Source organism: Narcine bancroftii, chromosome 9, assembly GCF_036971445.1.
Source record: "Narcine bancroftii isolate sNarBan1 chromosome 9, sNarBan1.hap1, whole genome shotgun sequence".
Lineage (NCBI taxonomy): Eukaryota > Metazoa > Chordata > Chondrichthyes > Torpediniformes > Narcinidae > Narcine > Narcine bancroftii.
This window is the reverse complement of record NC_091477.1, coordinates 102,832,084-102,849,987: the sequence shown is the minus strand read 5'-3', so window position 1 is coordinate 102,849,987 and position 17,904 is coordinate 102,832,084. Positions and strand designations below refer to the sequence as shown.

General features: G+C 45.5%; 1 protein-coding gene across 5 annotated transcripts in view; it reads left to right on the top strand.

Annotated features, from left to right (window-relative positions):
- Positions 1–1,914: 1,914 nt before the first annotated feature.
- Positions 1,915–17,904, top strand: part of LOC138742542 (protein FAM131A-like) — a 51,256-nt gene continuing 35,266 nt past the window's right edge. The window contains exons 1-2 of one of the 5 annotated variants that reach the window (XM_069897086.1): positions 1,915–2,229; positions 6,911–7,050. In XM_069897086.1, the coding sequence (XP_069753187.1) occupies positions 2,199–2,229; positions 6,911–7,050 (171 nt within the window). In that variant the 5' untranslated portion in view covers positions 1,915–2,198. Of the gene's footprint in view, positions 2,230–5,745; positions 6,072–6,111; positions 6,332–6,691; positions 6,841–6,910; positions 7,051–17,904 lie in introns of those variants that run through there. The other 4 variants (XM_069897085.1, XM_069897087.1, XM_069897088.1 and 1 more) reach the window with 4 other exon arrangements.

Sequence of the window (17,904 nt, the reverse complement as noted above, 5' to 3'; positions counted from 1 at the left end):
TACTGAGCATCCAAAACAACTTTTTACACATTATACAGCTGAACATTGGCTCCTATTTTCATTTTTTAACCGAAAACGCAACACACATATACACAAACATTCACATGTACCCTTAGATACCTGCCTGGAACCCCACCCCTGATCACCTTGGCACCTTTGCTGACAATATCATTGGTCTATTGCCAATTGTACAGGTGCAACCATCTCACAGTTAGTCTTTTACTCCATAAGCAATCATAATTCGGAGAAAAATCTATAAGGAGGTTTCCATTTGTCCAAAAACATGTCCGGTGATCTGTCTTTATGGGTTTTTGATTTTCTCCAGTTTAATAATTGTGTCGATCTTTGATGGTTGTTGCTGCTCTCAGATGGCATATTAGGCTTCCCTTCATTCACTCACAAGAGATTTCAGAAGGGCTCCGATTCACCCCCAACTCTTAGAAAATCGGGGAGGGGCAGTCACTTCTCACAACAAGATCCAATTCGTTGGATTTCAAACTCCAGGGTGAAAGAGTTGAACAGTTTGCTCCTGCTGTCCTCTGTTTGGCAAAGGGCTGATTCAGGCAGAGATCACGAGAGACCCTGGGCGAGAATGTGGATCCAGGGCGAGGTTGTGGACCCTGGGCGAGGTTGTGGACCCTGGGCGAGGTTGTGGACCCTGGGCGAGTTTGTGGACCCTGGGTGAGGATGTGGACCCAGGGCGAGGTTGTGGACCCTGGGCGAGGTTGTGGACCCTGGGCGAGGTTGTGGATCCTGAGCGAGGATGTGGACCCTGAGCGAGGATGTGGACCCTGAGCGAGGATGTGGACCCTGAGCGAGGATGTGGACCCTGGTCGAGGATGTGGACCCTGGTCGAGGTTGTGGACCCTGGAGATGTTCTCCATGGTGACCAGTGTTTTATCCGTGATGCCCACCACCTGTTGAAGGGCTTTACACTCAGGGGTATTGGTGTCCCCGTGATCCAGCTGGTCAGCACACTTTCCACCACACCTCTGTAGATAAAAACAACAAAACATCAACTACGAATGCTGGAATAGTGAGTGAACAGAGAGACGCTGGAGGGACCAAGTTGGGCGGACAGCATTCATGGAGAGAAAGTGGTCCATTACAGCTTCGGGTTGGGACTCTTCATCTGGAAATATTCACGGATGCTGCAGGAGTTGCTGAGTCGCTTAGGCTTCCCTTCATTCACTCACAAGAGATTTCAGAAGGGCTCCGATTCACCCCCAACTCTTAGAAAATCGGGGAGGGGCAGTCACTTCTCACAACAAGATCCAATTCGTTGGATTTCAAACTCCAGGGTGAAAGAGTTGAACAGTTTGCTCCTGCTGTCCTCTGTTTGGCAAAGGGCTGATTCAGGCAGAGATCACGAGAGACCCTGGGCAAGGTTGTGGACCCTGGGCGAGGTTGTGGACCCTGGGCGAGGTTGTGGACCCTGGGCGAGTTTGTGGACCCTGGGTGAGGATGTGGACCCAGGGCGAGGTTGTGGACCCTGGGCGAGGATGTGGACCCTGGGCGAGGTTGTGGACCCTGGGCGAGGTTGTGGACCCTGGGCGAGGTTGTGGACCCTGGGCGAGGTTGTGGATCCAGGGCGAGGTTGTGGACCCAGGGCGAGGATGTGGACTAGAGGCTACTTTCAACACAAACGGACACTCCGCTCTCGCTAGTCGTGTAAGTGCCTCAATATGATACAGCTGCAAAGACAATGGGCCGGCTTCCTCCCCATTGCCCAGACCGCCTTGCGGAGAGATTTAACCAAGAGGCTCCGCGGACCTCGCCAAAATGAAACGTTAGATCGACTGTATGAGGGTCCTTTTATTATAACCCGTTCACCGCAGCAGCGCCTGCGGATTTAATTGTGTACTTCCAGCAGGTTGCCGGCAGGGACCATCAGCCTCGAACAAGGAGAGGCAGAACGAGTGAACGCCCATCCAAAGACGGTCCATAAAAGATCCCACCAGCAGCCAGAACTCCCTCAGAGTCCGTCGCGCCCCGCGCAAACCCGCCCGTCTTACGTGCAAAAGGCGAATCTGCAGGCGAGCATCTCGACCCAGCCAGGAGGCAAACTCGTCTATTCATTGACACATTTCCCTGCCGGGACAAGCCTTCAGACCCAGCGAGTTCAATTTCCATGAGGTACTGTGGACATGTTTCCAGTCTGGAGCAAGGGTTAATATTTTCATCCGAAAGCGCCGATTATGGGCTGTATAGGCTCCAAAACGACGATTGGTAAGCTTCGCTTTCTTCTTGTGCTCAAGGCTGGGCAGAGTTCAATTGCACGGCCTCGAATAAAAAGCAAAGGGTCGGAGGGAGTGGAGACTCGCACTGAGAGGGAGCAGCTCTGCTCAACGAAGCCAGGATTTGAACGCGAACCATGCACCCCCTTCAATGGGCCACCACCGGCCAAGGGGCTCGATTTGATATTCGTCTGTGCACGCAGATTCTAGTCATTAATGATGCTTCCCGTTACAAGGCGAGCTGTCTTTGAACGCACCAACGAGGCAATCGTAATTCCCCATCGTTGAGTTATGCAGTCAGGGTTCCCCCCTCTCCCCCTCTCCCCCCTCTCCCCCCTCCCCCCCTCTCCCCCCCTCTCCCCCCTCCCCCCCTCTCCCCCCTCCCCCCCTCTCCCCCCTCCCCCCCTCTCCCCTCCCCCCTCTCCCCTCCCCCCCTCTCCCCTCCCCCCCTCTCCCCTCCCCCCTCTCCCCTCCCCCCCCTCTCCCCTCCCCCCCCTCTCCCCTCCCCCCCCTCTCCCCTCCCCCCCCTCTCCCCTCCCCCCCTCTCCCCTCCCCCCCCTCTCCCCTCCCCCCCCTCTCCCCTCCCCCCCCTCTCCCCTCCCCCCCTCTCCCCTCCCCCCCTCTCCCCTCCCCCCCTCTCCCCTCCCCCCCTCTCCCCTCCCCCCCTCCCCCTTCCCCCCCTCCCCCTTCCCCCCCTCCCCCTTCCCCCCCTCCCCCTTCCCCCCCTCCCCCTTCCCCCCCCTCCCCCTTCCCCCCCTCCCCCTTCCCCCCTCCCCCTTCCCCCCTCCCCCTTCCCCCCCTCCCCCTTCCCCCCCTCCCCCTTCCCCCCTCCCCCTTCCCCCCCTCCCCCTTCCCCCCCTCCCCCTTCCCCCCCCTCCCCCTTCCCCCCCCTCCCCCTTCCCCCCCCTCCCCCTTCCCCCCCCTCCCCCTTCCCCCCCCTCCCCCTTCCCCCCCCTCCCCCTTCCCCCCCCTCCCCCTTCCCCCCCCTCCCCCTTCCCCCCCCTCCCCCTTCCCCCCCCTCCCCCTTCCCCCCCCTCCCCCTTCCCCCCCCTCCCCCTTCCCCCCCCTCCCCCTTCCCCCCCCTCCCCCTTCCCCCCCCTCCCCCCGATATTGTGCGCGATCCGATCCAAATGGCCTTGATTTTAAGGGCCATTTTGTAACATTTTCCCCGATTGCGTGTTCCCCCCCCCGAGATTGCCTTAACCCTGCCACTTCACGGTTGAAATCTACCGGTTGAGCAGCGACTCGAGCCGGGGGTTGACTCTGATTTCCCGGCGGGGTTTTCATCACTGCGGTGGGAGAGTGGGGCAGAAAGCGTCACTGATGGGGAAACGGCGTGAAACCGGGGGTATGAAACGTTCAACCACCCAGCTGAATGAACAAAGAAGGTGCATCTCCTGGGCCATTGCTGGTCACTGACTTCACGAAGAGTATCCGCCAGGAGTAATTTTGGACTCCAATCTGGATCACTGGTGCCACAGTTCTACGCCACGATATTTGACCTGATCAAATGGTGTGAGGGGTTCATGAACTTTGCAAAACCGCTGGTTCACAACTTTGATCAAGGAAACGGGCATGTCAGCTGTGTCGTGTCACAGCCGGCGACCTCTTTCCATTGGGTGTGGCCCAGCACGGAGCCACCGGGTCTCCCCATAGACATTGCTCAATCAGGGCAGATCAAGGTGGTGCCTAAATGCACCCTGAGAGAGAAATAAAATGAGTATTCTCTAGTGGTTTTCATCCCTTCCCACTCACCTCCCTTTTTAACTATTCCCTACTCCATAGGTGCTCTGTGATGAGCAAGGGATTGCTTAAGGTGGTATGTGGGTGGTAAGAAAAAGTTTGAAAACCACAGTTTTCCTTCTTGACTCGCTATGTGCAGGGTTTCATCACTCCAAAGGAAATGGGCCAATAACCATTTTTCTTAAGCGAAATATTTTAGTGACAATTGGGTCGAGTGATTCTCAACCTTCCCTTCCCACACACCTATGGCAGAGGGTACGTGAGTGGAAATAAAAAGGTTGAGAACCGCTGGTCTAGAGCCAGCGGCTCCTCCACGTTAGTGGGAACAGGTGGGCTCATCACATGGAAAGTGGCTTCATTTGGCAGCAAAGATGATTCGGGGCAGCGAAGGTGGCCAACAGCAAAGCAAATCAATCCTGTCTTCGTCGGTGCGACAACACATTTCATTCGCATCCAGGTCATTGCCCTGTGCACAGACCCCCGTCCCTAATCCTGCTTCCATTGGACAACAATCACTTTTTAAAAAAAAAATTAAATCAGATTTAAGCCAGTTTGACATTTTTGACGCACCTTTTGATAACAATGTTGTATGTAGGATCGTAAACCTAATTTCCAAACTTTCTTCGCGTGTAATACATGTTTAATGATAAAGTATCCGGTTTCTCTCCAGGGGAAATTACTAATTTTACTTACAGAACAGTTACCATGAGAGCAGAGCAATGCAATTGCAACTCCACCCTGGGAGAATATTTCGCAGCAGTTACTTTTGGATTAAGTTTTTAAAATCAAGATTGTCCAACCGCAGACCTGTTCTTTCAACCTCCTAGTTTAATGAATATGTATCACGTGTAAACCTGGTGATTTCGCGGGGCCAGGGGTGACGATCACTCGTGGTACTGATTTAACAGCGACACTAGAGCTTCAATTTTTCCGGACGATCGGAACAGGCCAGATATGTGCTCGTTTCCTGATCCCAATACATACCCATCTCCAGTTCATTCATACCTTTAGCTTTCCCGCCCTCCCTCGGCTTTTCCCTTTCCAGAGGGCGGCGAATCTGTCCATTGTCGCAGGGGAGGCGACCTCAGTAAGGACAAGGTTTGATTGATGGTAATTGAGGGATATGGGGCAGGTCGGTGGGGATGAGCCCATTCTCAGATCAGCCATGATTTCATTCAATGGCGGAGTAGGATCGACGGGCCGGATGGCCTACTCCTATTTCTTATGCTAATAAAGAAAACAAGCTGTTCATATTTGCGGCATTGGATTGAAATGAAAACCAGTGCCTCCTAGTTTTCAGGACTCGCTATCAAACTTGGTTCTAACCCCCGATCCTCTAACAGCAGGTTGATTGAGGCAGACCCTCCATTTGGACTTGACCTTTGGTTCGGAGAGGAGCAACAGGCCGGGAATGAATGACTTGTTGAGCAGGGGAGCATTGCGGCTTGGCTTCGCAGTTAAAGCACAAAACCCTCATGTTTTTTTGTGGGCGCAGTAAATAATGAAAGCAGAGCAAAACACTGAGAGTGTTAACTTGCTCGAGGTGGAAGGAGTGGGCAGGGTTTGCTTTGTGGACAAGTTGTGCCGACTCTCCTCTTGGCACCTTCTCGCCTGGGATGAGAACCACGTTTGCTCAGTGGAATCGACCGGATGAGGCTCCGAAAAGACGATTATTCGCCGAAATTCCGCCATTGTGTCGTTCAATTGCATTTCGAGTGTGTCCATTATTTGTCACTCTTACCTGGTTTGTTCGATTATTGCAACATTAGTAACTCATTGTGAATAAATTTGCGCCCAGGGCACAATTGTTCCAACTTTGCCTTTCCTCCAATTTGGGATTGAGCCCTGTCTTCATCGGATCATTTGGAAAACCGGAGAGAATAGGCTAACACGTTGACACCCAATTCTGTCTTGTTGATCCTGAAAAGAATCAGTCTAAATAATATTGCTGTCATAACATTTCTACTGCAATCCATTGCATTCAAATGAACACCAAATACTTCCAGACTGTAGATGGCTATGTTTTTGCCAATGGAATGCTTCACTCGTCCTGCGAGAGTGGGAGGGCTCCAAACGTATTTTGGCCACAGAGTAAATCAATTATTTTCTAAATTTCAAGTGAAGACCGATTTTGATTTTGTTTAGACTTAGGGCAGTAAAAATTTCTTTAATAACAGATTATTAGACCGTGCCACTTGACAACAGCACGTCTCTGGTAGCCTTCTTAGCTTGAAACCAGTGAGGACAACTCACTGGCGTCAATGCCGGCAGGTTGTCTTCGATAAGGAGGGTGTAATCCTAAATAAAAGGCGCTGAAAATGAGAAGAAATGAACTGACCCAGTGTGGAAAAGTAGATGACACAATTTTCTTGTTTAGTTTCATTGTGTGATGACGTTGTTTAATGTATCGTATATGTTGAGGGTGGGGAGGGGGCCGGGAAGGAAAGAGAGAGGGGGGGGGGGAATGACACTGTGTATATTCAAGAGGGAAAGGGTAACGTGTATTTTGGTCAGTATGGTTCATAGGGTGAAAATTTTAAAATGTGTGTGGGGATATGAGCAGAATGAGCCTGTTCGGCCCGTCGAGCCTGTTCTGCCATTCGAACGGGGGCCAAATGAGACGCCCCTTTAAGGACCGCGCTCGCTTCCCTGCGTGGGAGTTGCAAGGAATGCGTTTCCTTGGCAACGTCCATCGCCGCGTCCCGGTGTTTTGTGCTCGTCTTCCCTGGGTGTCAGCGTGGCCGCTGTGTTCTGGAGCGAGCGAATCCGCCGGGGCTGCCGTCGCGACGTGCGCGCACAGCGGCTGCGAGGACCGGTGCTCGCTCGGGCACACGGAGAACCCGCCCGCCTCCTGCCCAAGGTATTGCAATGGGAACCGAGGCCGATTGAATGGGCTGGGTGAACGAGGTGTTGCTCTTTCTCTTTCACAGTGGCAGTCGATACGACCTTACGCGTGGAGTGGAAGGAGGTGAAGTCGGCCGCGGCTCTCTTTCCGTTGGGAAATACGACCACCTCCCTGGTGCGAAGACTGGCACACCAGCTATCAGTCGACAGCCCGGAAACTGCCGAGGTGCGGGTCCGTCCCGTTGGATGGGTAATCTAAGGCAGTGCTGTAGAATACTATTAAATGACTCTTCTATGTTTGTCCTTAACCTATGGGAAGGAAACCAGGCAGATTCTTAAGTGTTTCATATTTGGTCTGCCCCTTAATTGCATTGTAATTCATTAATTGAAGTCAATGTTCTCATTGATGTGGGATTGAGTTAGACCAGTGGTTTTCAAATTGCACCCCTCCCCCCAACTCCCATTCCACCTGAACCAATCCCGATGCCATCAGTGCTCTGAGATTAGGAGGGATTGCTTAAAGTGGGAAGAAAAAGGTATGCAACTAGTGTTGGGATGTGTGGTCTGGGATTTGAATGATCTTGGTGCAGCTATTTCATTCATTGGAATTAAGAGATTTAGCTCTATTTTAATGGAATTCTCGCAGGTTGCATCAGGTAGCAAAGAAGGAACTGAAATGGAGAATGCTGGAAAACTGGGTGGGTCAGGCAGCACATGTGAGAGGGACTTAGCCAATGCTTCAGGCTGACTTTCCCTTCAAAAGCTTGAATTCAAACCTATTTTAATTTGCAGAGAAGGATCGAGTTGCTAAATGATAATGAGTTTATGTAATGAACAATGTACATACGCACCAACATTTTTACTTGCTGCAGACAAACGGGTATATGCGTACTTGTGTGGGGGGGGGGGGGGGGGGGACTCCAACAGGGCACATTGGCGTGCTGCACAGAAATTTGTGTCATAGGGGACCCAGGAATTGAATTACACATATGGTGACAGTGCAGGGTGAGAGAGATTTGGAAGTGCTGGCTTCTCTGGGGGGAATTACAAGTAAAACAGGATGAATGGGAACAGAGAAGAAGGAACAACATTTGGAAAAGTGGTTGCTCCAAATTTGCAATGAAGGCATGTTAAGCTGGATCCATGAAGTGAGTTGCAGACGTTTCCTGAGAACTGACTGCTTCTGATAATAGCTGGGAACACTATCTGACATTGCGATCCGAGTACCGTAATAGATTTAGTCAGAAGGTGTGCTATTCCCCAAACTTGCATTGGAATGGTGGAAGAGGTTAAAGATGGAGAATCCCCATTTCCCCTTCAGTTCCATCTGGTCTCACTTTAACCACCATTCTCACCTATTCTTCTCAGATTCCAGTACTGGCAGCCTTTGCCTTCCAATCACCCACTTGACTCTGTATGACTCGTCTTCCCACAGTGCACCTCTTGGTTTATGTCACAAAATATTAACCATCCTTTTTTAACCCTCACTGATGTCCCTTGACCCACTCAGTTCCTCCAGACGATTGTGTTTAGCTTCAGATTCCAGAATCTACAGCCTCCTGTATGCCTGGAAAACTCAAATTCTAGCACCAGATGCTTGATTAATCTTGTGGACTGAACAGAGGTGTTCCACAAAGCAGCCACTATTTGGGGAGCAATGCACAATTGCTGGAGGAACTCAGTGGGTCAAGCACCATTCATGGAAAGCAATAGATTGCTAACATTTCAGACTGACTCCCTTCATTGGGAGTAGCAGGGAATGGGCAGAAGCCCAATTAAAAGTATGGGGGAAAGGAGGGGAGATTGATTAGTGAATATGGGGGTAGGGGGAAGAAACAATGGAAGAGGCCGATGGTTCTGAAAGACACACTTTGATAGGTGACTTTAATATGACTATGGATTTTGATAACCAAGCTAACAGCAATACAATGGAGGAGGATATCGTGGACCAATATCTCTGAGAATTAACTGGAGAGCAGGCAGACGAGATTGGATGTTGTGCAATGAGTCAGGATTAATTTGATCATGGTCAAATGCCTGAATTGCCTACTCCTGCATGTGATTTGTATGAGAAAGGGAGCTGTTGCATTTACTGTGGTTACAAGAGGGAACCAGGTTGTTGCTGAGGGGAAAATAAGTTTAACGATGGCATCATACTGAATCTGGCAAAACTGTGGAAGATGTTCAGGATCAGTTGAATGCAGAGGCTGTTGGGGGAAGGAGTTGAGGGCTGTGGAGCCTATCCTTAATCTGGGTGAGAAGAGTGGGTAGTGAGATCAGAGGTGTAGGAAATGGAATAAATGCTGCTTGGGGTTCTGTCAACTATGGAAAAGGAGACATCTTGGAAAGACTTGTGTGGAGAATGTCATTAGAACAGAGATGAGGGAGACAGGGAAACTGGAAAAATGGAATGGAGTCTTTATGGGAAGAGGGTTTGAGAAGATGTGGTCACAATAGGTTTGTGAATGGGGTTTTGTTGCTAATCTATCCAATGAGATTGAGGAAAAGAATTTGAGAAGGGGAACAGAAGAATCAGAGAGGAATTAGGTGTTCACTACCCAGACTCCAATGCCCCAGTGCAACAACTTGTTTGTCCAAGCTCTCCTTGTAGCTAATGCACTCCAACCCAGGCAAGATTCTTGTAAACCTTGTCTGTATTCTCTCCAAAGTCTCCACATCCTTCCAGAGGGCCAGTAACCAGAACTGTACACAATAGACTGGACTAAGTATAAGGTGTTATACTCAGGGACTCTTAAGAGTGTTGATGTGCAAAAGTCGGAAGAGCAACACAACCAAACATGCTCATAAAGAAAGTGTGTGGCATACTTGCCTTTATCAGCCGGGGCACTGAGTATAAAAGTTAAGAAGACCAGTTGCTGGTAGGTAGCACTTTGGCGAAGTCACATTTGGAACATTGTATGCAGTTCTGGGTGTCACATGACACAACTTGACTTTAATTTCCCACTTTAATACTCAAACTCTGGCTGATGAAGGCATGCTTGCCATACATCTGATCTACCCTACCCACTTTTGTTGCCACTTTCAGCGACCTATGGGCTTGCCCTTTTATCGCTTCCTTTCCCTTCAGGATCGAAACACTCTTCAGGTGCAGTACTAATTCACTTCTAATTCTTCCAATTCCTTGTCCTGTGCTTAATGATCGCAGTGTGCTCTCGTCCCCAGTGGAGAAACCAAATGCAGATCGAGTGACCACATGTTAGAACCCCTCTGTTCATGTTGCAAAAGTGACCCTGTGCTTCCAGGTACCTGTCATTTTAATCTGCTATCCCATTATCACTTTGACCTTTCTGTAGTAGACAGCTCAGTGTAAGCTTGAGGAACAATTTCTCATCCTTCAGCGAGGCAAATTGCAGTCCTTAACAGTCGACATTGAGTTCTCCAGATAATCAGCTGTTTCAAGTCACATCGGTATTCACCAGTGCAATGTTTTGTATCTCACAGTTCCAGCACCTTTCAGTGCTCATTTATCTTCTGTTCACGTCTTCCCCAGACAGATAGGCTGTGATTATCAGGCCTTTGCTGCTCTCATTTACCTGTCATTCAGTCCCTCAGTTGCCACCTTATCACAAACAACCCCTTATTCCACACCCCATCCTCACCTTCTCACACCCCATCCTCACCTTCTCATTCACTTTAAACATGCTTATTTCCCAACTTCTCCAAGATTGGAGGGACGGTCATCAAACAGAAACGTGCAGAAGTTGCCTGACTGCTGGGGTATGTACTGCCCTGTAAATAAGCTTAGTTAAGGTGGCATAGTGTTCTATACTATGGAAACCGGCTCCTTGGCTCAAATTGTCCATGTAAGCCCCATCTGCCTGCATATGGCCCATATCTCTCTATCTTTCCTGTTCTTGTATATGTCTAAACGTCTTTTAAATGTTACATTTATCTCCGTCATTAACACTTCCTCTGACAGGTCAATCCATATATTATTAACCCTCTGTATGGAGAAGATGCTCCTCCAATCACTTACCAATATTTCCCATCTCACCTTAAATCTATGCCCCTAGTTTTAAATTCCTACCCTGAAGAAAAAAAAAGTCTATGACTATTTACATTGTGGATACCTCTCATTATTTTAGAAATCTTTATATTGGTGATGTGGTTAGTGTATTGTAGAGCCAGTGATCTAGGTTCGAATCCAGTGCTGTCTGTATGTTCTCCCCATCACCTGTTTGGGTTTTATCCGGGGGCTCCAATTTAATTCCACCCTTCAAAACATTGGTAGGTTAATTGAGTGTAATTGGGGCAGCACAGGTTTCATGGACCATTAGTGGTTTTACCATGGTGTTTCGTTTAAACAAAAAATAAAATATGTTTCCCTTTTCTGTACTCCAGGGATTAAAAAAAATTCCATTCTAACCGGCCTCTCTTTATAGCTCGGGACTAAAAAAAACACAATTAAATTAATGCTTGCGATATACAGTGAAAAATGTGCATGCTATTTCAAAGGAAATTATATAGTTTGCACAAGAACTCCCTGGATGTATTTATTTAAGAGTATGGTTGAATAAATTTAGGTATTTGAATGTGGATTTTATCTCCTGCAAATGCATAATGAAGCTGTCATAACAGCTAGGAACTGTCATGCTCATTTACTGTTTATTTCAAAGGGAAACTGCAATTTGTTCTTTCCAAATGTTTTTTTTCTGTGACCTTCAATTGGGTGAAGAGTATAAATTTTTATCGATGTTAACAAAAGAGGAGTTAACACAGTAAACATTAGTTCTATCAGATCATTATTAGAAATTCGAGAGATGGCAGTTGATTTAAACTGGCATTTTGTGCCAGGCTTCTGAGGGTACCTGAAAAAGCAGTAAATTAGTCACTGAAGGAGAAGGAGGTAGTCAGGAAACTACAGTAATTGGGTGAGTGCTACTGAACAAACTCCTGGAGCTGAAGGTTCACATGTCCTTGGGTCCTTATTAATTTTATTCTCGGGACGGATAGCGTAGCGGTTAGCCTGATGTTATTATGGAGCCAACGACCGGGGTTCGAATCTGGCACTGTCGGTGAGGAGTTTGTACGTTCTCCCTGTGTCTGCATGGGTTTCCTCCTGGTGCTCTGGTTTCTTTCCACCCTTGAAAACATGCAGGGTTGTAGATTAATTTGGGTGCAATTGAGTGGCATGGTTAAATGGCCAGAATTGGCTTCTACTCTTGCTGTAAATAAAAACATTTTAAAAAGTATGTCGGTATCTTAAAGGAAATGGCAGTGAGATTCTTCAGTTTTACTTTTCCAAAATTCCCTAGATTTTGGAAAGGTTCCACTAAAATAATTCCTTTAGCCAAAAATCAAAGGAGACTGAAGGCAGCAAACAACAGACCAACTGTTCATCAAGGCACTGGGGAAAATTCAGGGTGATCAGGCAAAGTCACCATGGCATTGTGAAAGAGCAAAATGTTTGACCAATTTACTGGAGTTTTGGAAGAAGTAATATCTGCTGTGAATAAAGTAGATGATGTATTTAGATTTTCAGAACTAATTTGACAATACTGTGACAAAGGTTCTTGTGGAAACCAAAAGTTAATGTGGAGGCTTGGCGAGCTAACAGGAAATGGAGAGTGGGCATAAATGGGTCTTTGATTGATGAGTTCTGATTCACAGGGATCAGTGCTGGAACCTCAGCTTTTTAAAATTTATGTTAATGGGGTGGATGAAAGTGACTAAAGGTATGATTGCTAAATTTACTGATGGCAAAAAGATAGGTCAGAAAGTGAGTTGTGAAGGAAACAAGAAGGCTACGAAAGAATATAATTAGTTTAAGTGAGATGTCAGAGATTTGGTGAATGGAGTAAAATGTGGGAAAATCTGAGTTATCTGTTTCAGTAGAACAGTTATAAAATAATTTTTTAATTGACAAGAGCTTGCAGAATTCAGTGGCCTCGAACGTGATTTGAAAAAGGCTTGTATGCAGGTTATTGGGAAAGCTAACAGAATGTTATTGTTTACTGTGATAGGAATTGAATGTCAAAATACTCGTGTCATTTTTTAAATTGTAGCGTATTGGTGAGACCACACCTGAAGTAGTGTGCTCAGTACTGGTCTCCTTATTTAAAAAGGTAAAGGTTCCATTATTGTCACATAATACGAAATTTACAATGTAACATGCATGAAATTCTTTAACTTTTATCTCCTGTAAGGCAGAAAGAGAGTCCCCTCACAGAAACCTACAGCACCTGGTGTTTCTAAGCAGTCTCCCCTCCAAATATTGGAGCCTGCTTAGTTTCTGAGATCAGACAACCTTGGGCGTATTCAGGAAGGATATTAATGTACTTGAAGCACTTCAGAGAAGGATCACTGAGCTGGTCCCTAGAATGGATGGGATATCATATGAGTAAAGTTTGGACAGGCTAGGATTGTAATCACCAGAGCTTAGAAGAAGTGAGAGGGGCTTTACTAAAACATACAAGATCCTGTGTTGTCCTGATTGGATAGAAAGAGGATGATTTTTAAAACTAAGATTCACTTTTTTAGAATAAGGGAATGTCCATTTATGGTAGCGATGAGATGTAATTTTTCCTCCCAGTGCATTTTGAATAATCGAAACTTTTCTTCAGAAGCACAGTTGATTTGAAGGCAGATGTGGGTACATACTTTAAATGGAGTGAAGAGTTACCATGATTAGACAAGGATGGAAGTTGCTATTGAACAGCAAAGCAGGCATGAGGTGCTAAGTGACCAACTACCACTTTTAATTCATATGTTTGTAAGAGTACATGTGTTCTGCACATGTTTCAGGTGTACTAATCTACAAATATATACTTATGAAACAAAAAGAGTTATAGAGATATAACTAACCAAAAGCTGCTCCATATCTACAGACTCCAATTGTTGCTCACTAACATGTTACTTGAAGACTAATTTGTGCAAAGTGCCAAAACAATTTATTCCCATCTGGCAAAGCAGATTTGCTCTTGATCCAACTTTATGGTTTCAAAATATTTTAATTGTACCCAAACTATGTCCCATAATCGCACAATAGTTCATAACTTAGCATTATATCAATGTTTATGGATAGAAAAACTTAAACCTTGGAACCTCACTGCAAGCATTTACTATCTAAAATGGCTAATTACTGCCAAGTCATTTTCTTCAATAACTTACATTTAATTGGAAAGTATCTGACTATAAGAAATGCACCATAGAATATATTAAGCATTTAAAAAAACCATATTTTGGTAATACACCCAACTAAAAATATTTTGTATTGTTTTTTAGCACAATTGTTAACCAATACAAATAAGTTCAATACCCACATTTCTTGTAAAGCCCCCATACACATTATTAATCAATGAATTCCTTGAAGATTTTCATTTGAGGATTTTATTGCTATTCTAAAATATAATAGTGAACCAAAATTTGCAAGAGTTGGCTTAACACCGATGATATATTGCAAGGTAAATTAAAGTGTGGTTACCATTGCAGTTAAGCACAAAACATTTACTTCGGCAGCAACCCGGGTTTGAATCTGGCGCTGTCTGTAAGGAGTTTCCAGATTTTCCCTGTATCTGCGTGGATTTTCCTCAGATGCTCCAGTTTCCTCCCACCCTCAAATGTAAGGTTGTTGCAGGTTAAAATTTGAATGTAATTGGGTGGCATGGGTTTAAATGGTTGGAATCTGCTTCTACTGTATTGTAAATTTTAAAAAAAAACAAATTTAAAAATCTGGGGTCTGAGTGAATCGTGCAAACTTAAAAAAAAAAAAAAAAAATGCCTCAAGCTCTATTAAACCCTGAAGGCCTGAGACTCTACACTGTATCATGACGAAAGAGATTGAATGACAAATCCTGTAATTAACCTTGGAATTGCTTCTTGTGATGGACTTTAGCAAGGTATTTGACAAGGTCCTGTATGGTAGGCTGGCCTACAAGATCAGATCACATGAGACCTTGAGTGAGTTGGCCAATTGGATGCAGGATTTGCTTCATGTTAAGAGGCAAAGGGTGGAGTGGAGTGGAGGGTTGTCACTCAGACCTGAAGTTTCAACTGTACAAAGGCAAGAATCGTGTATTATATGTAGTTCTGGTTACCCAACTATAGAAAAGACGGTCTTTTTAAAAAAAAAAAAAAATTTTGATTTTCCAATAATAAACAGGAGAGTACATCACTGGTTGTTATAGACCATGTCATTTCATCCAGTAGTTTACTTATATATGATGCGTCTCCCGCCCCCGTTTCCGCTGAGAGAAAAGGAAAGATAAACAGGACATTAAAAAAAAGTTAGGAGAAGAGGAAAAGAAACAAGGAAAGAGAGGCTGGATGTGACATCAGTGCTTCCAATATGTGCCTATGGGGCCACCCCCTTGTGTAGGCACTTCTCTTAATCTCCCTGTTAGTAATTCTCTGTAAACCTTTTTGTCGGTGAGTGGCTATAGCCATGTTCCTATCTATTTCAAATATGGCTGCCATATTCCAACAAAAGTGCTGTGTCGGTTCCTAAGGTTATAGGTGATTTTTTTTTTCCCATGGGACTACAACTGGGCATCTCGGTAGCCCATTTGCTGATGAGAGGAGGGGAGTAGGACTTCCAGGTCATCGATATGCTTTTTTTTGCTATGGCCAGAGATATAAATGTGAATTGGATTTAGAATTTGGTTAATGTGAATTGGATTTAGAATTTGGTTAATCTGTAGCCTATATCCATAAGGTTTCCTAGTAGATATAAGGTTTTGGTTAGTGTTGGCCAAATCCTGCCAGAATGGAGCTACTTTTATGCAGGACTAGGTTGCATGAAGAAATGTTCCTTGATCCACTCTGCAGTTGGAGCATGTTTCTGGCACCTCTGGCTTTGCTTTGTGGATTTTTTTGTGGTGTGAGGTAGAGCTGGTGCAAAATATTGTACTGAACCAATCTATCTAGAGTTAATGATTGTTGCGACACTGTCCTTGCACCAGTCTGACCAGCATCTTTCATCAATTGTGATGCCCAGCTCCGACTCCCATCTTTCCTTTGATCTGTATAGCTCTTGTTTTGGGCTTTCAGCTTGGAGTACCGAATACATTCTTGATATAAATTTAGACGCGTTTCCCTGTCGAAGTAACCTCTCCACCTCACCAAGGCACAGGCAGGGTTATTGAGAGGCCCCACCTGCCCCTCCTGGCATGATCTTAATTGGAGGAAACAATGGAAAGGTTTCATAAGACAAATTGTATTTGCCCCTTAGCTGCTTGAAGGACACAGTTGTCTCCCTTTGTAGCAGTCCTTGATATATCAGATCCCATGTCAGTGCGAAATCTCCAAGATTATATTGCCCTTATTCATGGGCATCAATTCATTATGAATCAGTGCTGTGTTTCTACTTTTTTTCCCGTGCTTTCGTTAATTTCAGACCAAATTTTAAATCAGGTGTTTGAGTACTGTTTTTTTTGCTATTGATTTTGGGGTCCCATTTGTATATGAAATCCTTCACCGTGCAATCCCATTTGCATCCAGATGGGTGGTTTCCCCCTCTTCAAAGAAGGATGCTAGGAACCTTGACTGGGTGCTAGATAGTATTTCTTAAAATCAGGTAATCTTGGCCCTCCCAGGCTGTCATCCCATGTCAGTTTCTTTAGGGCTAGTCTGGGTACTTTCCCATTCCAAATAAATTTCCTTATGTTGCCATTCAGCATTTTTAAAAAAAAAAAAGATTGTGGGAGTGGAATTGGCAATGATTGGAAGTGGTATTGAAGACCTGGCACCACCTTAATCCTTATACAGTTGGCCCTTCCCATTAAAGTGATGGGAAGATCCCTCCACCTCCTCAAATCTCCCTCAATCTTCTCAAGTTGGGGGGGAGTTAAGTTTATACAGGTTTTCCAAATTGTTATCAATCTTTATCCTGCCAAATGAAGTTGCTGTTCTTCATAGTTAAATTTATTCAATAGTATAATATTACTTTTTTCCCCATATTGGCCTTGTAGCCTGATATTGTACCATAGTCTTCCAGTGTGGCGAGCAGTTTTGGGAAGAACCTGGCTGGGTCTGTCAGGTACAACAATATATCATCTGCCATTAAGTTTATTTTGTGCTCACATTGACCCACTCTGAATCCCTTTATCAATGGATCTTTTCTAATCACCTCTGCCAATGGTTCAATTGCTAGGTCAAACAGCCCTGGCAACAGAGGGCATCCCTGCCTACTGGATCTACTAAATGTTGATGTTTGTCCATTTGTACTGACTTTTGCCCATGGTTTATCGTACAGTGTTTTTATCCAGTTAACAGATATTTGTCCCATTCCAAATTTTTCCAGAACTTTAAAGAGGAAAGGCTATATAGCCAATCAAAGGCCTTTTCTGCATCCAGTGAGACTATTATACTTGGATCTTGCTTTGTTTGTGCCAAATGTATAATGTTGAGCAGTCTATTTAAGTTATTGGCAGAGGGTTTTTTCCTGATGAAGACCACTTGGTCTGGATCTATCAGTTTGGGGAGATATTGACCTAACCTGTTGGCCAGTGCCTTGGCTATTATTTTGTAGTCTGCATTTAGTAGTGATATGGGTCTTTTTTTTTGGGGGGGGGGGTTTCACCACAACGATGGCTATTAAAAAAGACTCCAGGAGAGTTTGTGTCCTTGCTGCCTGGCTCAGTACCTGCATTAACAGTGATATCAATAAGTCTTTAAATTCCTTATAGAACTTGGGGGGGAAGCTGTCTTCTCCCAGAGACTTATTTGTTTGTAAGGTTCCCAAGGCCTGTTCAATTTCTTCCTTAGGAAGTGGGGCATCTAATTCTATCTGGTTCTCTTTGGCCAGTCTCAGCAGCTCAATTCTCACCAAGAACTGCCCAATTTTATCCATATCTTTTGGTGCCTTGGATTTATATAATTTCTCACAATAAGTTTTAAAGGTATCATTTATTTCTCTTGGGTTGTGCGTTATCTAGTCCAGCCTGGAATGAACTGCATTAATTGTCCTTGGAGTTTCCTCTGTGCTCAGTTGCCATGCCAAAATTTTGTGTGCTTTTTCACCTAATTTGTAATATCTTTGCTTGAATCGCAAGAGCGTTTTTCCTCCACTCTGTATATTTGCCGAGTATTATATTTAAGTTTCTTGTTTTCCTATTCCTGA